At 49.4% G+C, this 6,563-nt stretch overlaps 1 protein-coding gene across 1 annotated transcript in view; it reads left to right on the top strand.

Moving 5' to 3' along the window:
* Positions 1 to 6,563, top strand: part of LOC308143207 (phospholipase DDHD1-like) — a gene marked incomplete at both ends in the record, with an annotated part of 11,261 nt that continues 4,698 nt past the window's right edge. The window contains 8 exon segments of the mRNA XM_080513947.1: positions 1 to 609; position 611; positions 838 to 1,014; positions 1,623 to 1,751; positions 3,057 to 3,204; positions 3,299 to 3,408; positions 4,546 to 4,652; positions 5,745 to 5,992. Coding sequence (XP_080370073.1) covers positions 1 to 609; position 611; positions 838 to 1,014; positions 1,623 to 1,751; positions 3,057 to 3,204; positions 3,299 to 3,408; positions 4,546 to 4,652; positions 5,745 to 5,992 — 1,529 coding nt within the window.

The following is a 6,563-nucleotide window of genomic DNA, read 5'->3' as shown; positions in this document are numbered from 1 at the left end:
ATGAGCCGCAGCCCCCCCGCCGTCCGGCAGCAGAGCTCCGACAACTCGGTGAGCAGCAGCGAGTGGGACATGGCGAACGACGTGTTCGTGTGCGGCTACGAGGAGAACCCGGGGGACGGAGCGGCGGAGCCGGGGGAGGGCGGGCCGCCCGGGCCGCAGGACGACCCCCTGCTGGGCCTGGCGCCCGGGCGCTTCTCCGCCTCGCCGTTCCTCGACGTGGAGCTCAGCTACGCGGAGAGCGACGGCAACGCGGCCGCCAAGAAGCGGGTCCGCTCCAACAGCTCGCGCCACCGCGGGGAGTTCGTGACGGAGCTCGGGCCGGAGGAGGTGCGCTGGTTCTACCGGGAGGACCGGAGGACCTGGAAGCCCTTCATCGGACACGACTCGCTGAAGATAGAGACGCTCTACCGGAGGCTCGACGCGGGGGCCCCCGGGGGGGACCGGGGGGACCGGGGGGACCGGGGGGACGGGCGAGCCGAGCCGCCGGAGACGCGCCGCAGCCCGGACACGGAGCAGCCCGGGGACCGCGGCGGGGAGGCGGTGTGTGTCCGGGGGGGGCTCTACGAGGTGGACCTGAAGGAGAAGGAGTGTTACCCGGTCTACTGGAACCCGTGAGGACCGCCCGCTGGGTGACCTGGAGGAGGGAGGGGGGGGGGGGGGGGGGGGGGGGGGGGGGGAGGGAGGAGGGAGGAGGGAGGGAGGGATGGAGTGATTGAAAGGATGGATGGAGGATTAATGAATGAACAGGGCAGTTTGTGGTCCAACACCTAACATCTCTTCTCTTCCTCCGTCCCCTCCGTCCCTCCCTCCCGGTGGACCACCCCCCCTGTCCCCCAGAACAAGACCGGATCCCGGTGATGAGGGGACAGTGGTTTGTGGACGGGTCCTGGCTCCCCCTGGAGGAGGACGAGAGCGACGTCATCGAGCTGGAGCACCTGTCCCGCTTCAGGGGACATCAGATGAGGGACACCTACGAGATGGAGGAGGCGCCCACCGCCGTGGACAGCCGGGACGGTAGGTCTCCGCCCGGTCCGTCCACCGTATGGACGTCCTCTGTCCACCATATGGACGTCCTCTGTCCACCGTATGGACGTCCTCTGGCTTCTGGGCCCAAGAGACCTTCATTTGTAGAGTGTCTCTCCCAGTCCGTCCCCCTCACTGTGTGTGTCCCGGGCCGTCCCCCTCACTGTGTCTGTCCCGGGCCGTCCCCCTCACTGTGTCTGTCCCGGTCCGTCCCCCTCACTGTGTCTGTCCCAGTCCGTCCCCCTCACTGTGTGTGTCCCGGGGCCGTCCCCCTCACTGTGTCTGTCCCGGTCCGTCCCCCTCACTGTGTGTGTCCCGGTCCGTCCCCATCACTGTGTGTGTCCCGGTCCGTCCCCCTCACTGTGTCTGTCCCGGTCCGTCCCCCTCACTGTGTCTGTCCCAGTCCGTCCCCATTACTGTGTCTGTCCCAGTCCGTCCCCATTACTGTGTCTGTCCCGGTCCGTCCCCATTACTGTGTCTGTCCCGGTCCGTCCCCCTCACTGTGTCTGTCCCGGTCCGTCCCCCTCACTGTGTCTGTCCCGGTCCGTCCCCCTCACTGTGTCTGTCCCGGCCGTCCCCCTCACGGTGTCTGTCCTCAGCCGTCCACAGTCTGAAGCTGAGCCGGAGCCATGTGGACTGGCACGGTGTGGACGAGGTCTACCTCTACAGCGACGCCACAACGTCCAAGATCGCCAGAACCGTCACCCAGAAGCTGGGCTTCTCCAAAGGTACTGTGTAGTACTGCTGGTACTGCTGGTACTACTGGTACTACTACTACTAGTCTGCTGGTACTACTGGTCTGCTGGTACTACTACTACTACTAGTCTGCTGGTACTACTGGTCTACTGGTACTACTACTACTAGTCTGCTGGTACTACTGGTCTGCTGGTACTACTGGTCTGCTGGTACTTACTACTACTAGTCTGCTGGTACTACTGTCTACTGTCTGCTGGTACTACTGGTCTACTGGTCTACTGTACTACTACTACTAGTCTGCTGGTACTACTGGTCTGCTGGTACTACTACTACTAGTCTGCTGGTACTACTGGTACTACTACTACTAGTCTGCTGGTACTACTGGTCTGCTGGTACTACTACTACTACTAGTCTGCTGGTACTACTGGTCTACTGGTACTACTACTACTAGTCTGCTGGTACTACTGGTCTGCTGGTACTACTGGTCTGCTGGTACTACTACTACTAGTCTGCTGGTACTACTGGTCTACTGGTCTGCTGGTACTACTGGTCTACTGGTACTACTACTACTAGTCTGCTGGTACTACTGGTCTGCTGGTACTACTACTACTAGTCTGCTGGTACTACTGGTCTACTGGTCTGCTGGTACTACTGGTCTACTGGTACTACTACTACTAGTCTGCTGGTACTACTGGTCTACTGGTACTACTACTACTAGTCTGCTGGTACTACTACTACTAGTCTGCTGGTACTACTGGTCTACTGGTACTACTACTACTAGTCTGCTGGTACTACTACTACTAGTCTGCTGGTACTACTGGTCTACTGGTACTACTACTACTAGTCTGCTGGCACTACTGGTCTGCTGGTACTACTGGTCTGCTGGTACTACTACTAGTCTGCTGGTACTACTGGTCTGCTGGTACTACTACTACTAGTCTGCTGGTACTACTGGTCTGCTGGTACTACTACTACTAGTCTGCTGATACTACTGGTCTGCTGGTACTACTACTACTAGTCTGCTGGTACTACTGGTCTGCTGGTACTACTACTACTAGTCTGCTGGTACTACTGGTCTGCTGGTACTACTACTACTAGTCTGCTGGTACTACTGGTCTGCTGGTACTACTACTACTGGTCTGCTGGTACTACTACTAGTCTGCTGGTACTACTACCAGGACTGGTACTATTAATGGTCTATTGGTACCACTAGTAGTCTCCTGGTAACACTACCAGTTAGTATGTAGTAGTATGTAGTAGTCAGTATGTGTTAGATGAAGTATTTCTACTCTACTCTACTCTCCTCTACTCTACTCCACCCCCCCCCCCCCCTCCAGCCTCCAGCAGCGGGACGCGGCTGCACCGCGGCTACGTGGAGGAGGCGGCCCCGGAGGACACGCCCCCCGACACCACCCACATCGTGTTCGTGGTCCACGGCATCGGGCAGAAGATGGACCAGGGCCGCATCATCAGGAACACCAGCATGTGAGCTCCTCCACCCCCACCTCCACCCCGTGTAGCCACGCCCCCCGTGTAGCCCCTCCCCCCCCGTGTGACGTCGGTACGACTCCCTGAACAGGATGCGGGACGCCGCCAGGAAGATGGAGGAGAAGTACTTTGCGGACCGAGTGACGGAGCACGTGGAGTTCCTGCCTGTGGAGTGGAGGTCCAAGCTGTGCCTGGACGGAGGTCTGCTCCACCCTCTATGTACTTTATGTCTACGCCTCCTTTCACACTAGCTTCTAGAGGGACGAGTACTCGAGTACTGCTGGGAAGTACTGCTAGGGCTAAACCCTCACCAAGTACTTACTGGGCTGCACACATAAATACTTCAATAAATACTTCAATAAATACATAAATATATACATAAATACTTAAATAAATACTTAAATAAGTACACACTTAAATAAATACATAAATATATACATAAATACATAAATAAATACTTATTTAAGTACACACTTAAATAAATACATAAATATATACATAAATATATACATAAATACTTAAATAAATACTTAAATAAGTACACACTTAAATAAATACATAAATATATACATAAATACATAAATATATACATAAATACATACATAAATACACAAATAAATACTTAAATAAGTACACACTTAAATAAATACATAAATAAATACTTGAATAAATACATACTTAAATACTTAAATAAATATATAAATAAATACTTAAACATATACATGAATACATAAGTGAATAAGTAAATAAATAACAGATAAATAATTACTCAGTGTTGATGGATGATAAATAATTGCTAAATAAGTGGAAAAATAAATAAGTAGTTTATTAATTAATCAATTAATTAATAAGTAGGTAGATAAATATAATAAATCATAGATAAATAAGTAAACAAATAAATGTAAATAATGGTATCGAAGATAAATAAATAGATGGATAATTAATAGATAAATAAGTGGATAGATATAGATTAGTAGATAGATAGAAATAGATACTACAGATAGATAATGTATGGAGATGGATAAAAAACTATATTAAAAAGATAATAAATAAATAGATAAATGTATAAGTAGATCATTAATTAATTAATCAATAAGTAGGCAGATATATATAATCAACCATAGATAAATAAGTAAGTAAATAAATCTTAATAGAGAGATAATTCATATATAGCTTGTTAATTAATAAATAAATAAGGACATTTAATAGCTGGACAAATAAACAAAAGTAGGTGGAACCATAATTCCTGGTTCCTCCTGAGTAGACGAAGGTAATGGTGGGTGTGCGTGAGGCTTAAGGGCTCCCGGGCAGCCTGACCAGAGGAGTGTCGTCCTGCAGACACGGTGGACTCCATCACCCCGGACAAGGTCCGCGGCCTGAGGGACATGTTGAACAGCAGCGCCATGGACATCATGTACTACACCAGTCCTCTGTACCGGGACGAGGTCAGTCCCTCTGTCCCTCTGTATCTCTGTTCTACCGCCACGGCTCTATATCGCACTCTGTTCTGTTCTACCGCCACGGCTCTCTACCGCACTCTGTTCTGTTCTACCGCCATGGCTCTATACCTCACTCTGTTCTGTTCTACCGCTATGGCTCTATACCGCACTCTGTTCTGTTCTACCGCCACGGCTCTATACCGCACTCTGTTCTGTTCTACCGCTATGGCTCTATACCTCACTCTGCTCTGTTCTACCGCCACGGCTCTAACCCTCGCCCTCACTCTGCTCTGTTCTACCGCTACGGCTCTATACCTCACTCTGCTCTGTTCTACCGCCACGGCTCTAACCTTCACCCTCACTCTGTTCTGCTCTACCGCTACGGCTCTATACCTCACTCTGCTCTGTTCTACCGCTACGGCTCTATACCTCACTCTGCTCTGTTCTACCGCTACGGCTCTATACCTCACTAAGTTCTGTTCTACCGCCACGGCTCTATACCTCACTCTGGTCTGTTCTACCGCCACGGCTCTAACCCTCGCCCTCACTCTGCTCTGTTCTACCGCTACGGCTCTATACCTCACTCTGCTCTGTTCTACCGCCACGGCTCGATGCTTCACTCTGTTCTGTTCTACCGCCGCGGCTCTATACCGCACTCTGTTCTGTTCTACCGCTACGGCTCTAACCCTCACTCTGCAACACCGCCACGGCTCTACCGCCGTGGCTCTAACCCTCGCCCTCATTCTGTTCTACCACCACGGCTCTAACCTTACTGTGTTCTACCGCCACGGCTCTAACCCCACTGTGTTCTACCACCGCGGCTCTAACCCCACTGTGTTCTACCAACGCGGCTCTAACCCGCATCTGTTCTACCACCATGGCTCTAACCCCACTGTGTTCTACCAACGCGGCTCTAACCCGCATCTGTTCTACCACCATGGCTCTAACCCCCCGTGTGTTCTACCGCCACGGCTCTAACCCCACTGTGTTCTACCACCACGGCTCTAACCTTGCTGTGTTCTACCGCCACGGCTCTAACCCCACTGTGTTCTACCACCGCGGCTCTAACCCCACTGTGTTCTACCGCCACGGCTCTAGATCACCCGGGGTCTGACCCTGGAGCTCAACCGGCTGTACTCCCTGTTCTGCTCGCGGAACCGGGACTTTGAGAAGAGCGGGAAGGTTTCCATCGTGTCTCACTCTCTGGGCTGCGTCATCACCTTCGACATCATGACGGGCTGGGACCCGGTGCGCTTCCACCACCACATGGAGGCGCCGGAGGACGTCCGGGGGGGGAGGGGCGAGGAGCGCCACCTGCAGGAGCAGCTGAGACTCACACACCTCCGGTACGACGTGACATGTTATATATTATATTTTCTATAAAACTGTTTTCTATAAAACTATTTGTTATAAAACTATTTGTTATAAAACTGTTTTCTATAAAACATTTTCAATGAAACTTTTCTATTAAACTATTTTCTATAAAACTATTTTCTATTAAACCTTTTTCTATTAAGCTATTTTCTATAAAACTATTTTCTATTAAACTATTTTCTATTAAACTATTTTCTATAAAACTTTTCTATAAAACTATTTTCTATAAAACTATTTTCTATGAAAATTTTCTATAAAACTATTTTCTATAAAACTATTTTCTATAAAACTTTTCTATAAAACAATTTTATATAAAACAATTTTCTATGAAAATTTTCTTGGAAACTATTTTATATAAAACTATTTTCTATGAAACTATTTTATATAAAACTATTTTCTATGAAAATATTCTATGAAACTATTTTCTATAAAACTATTTTCTATGAAACTTTTCTATTTAACTATTTTATATAAAACTATTTTCTATAAAACTATTTTCTATGAAACTATTTTCTATAAAACTGTTTTCTATAAACGCTGCCT

The sequence above is a fragment of the Blennius ocellaris genome (genome assembly GCF_963422515.1).
Source record: "Blennius ocellaris genome assembly, chromosome: 18".
Classification (NCBI taxonomy): domain Eukaryota; kingdom Metazoa; phylum Chordata; class Actinopteri; order Blenniiformes; family Blenniidae; genus Blennius; species Blennius ocellaris.
Note: the sequence above shows the minus strand (reverse complement) of the source record. Positions and strands in the feature narration are given on the sequence as shown.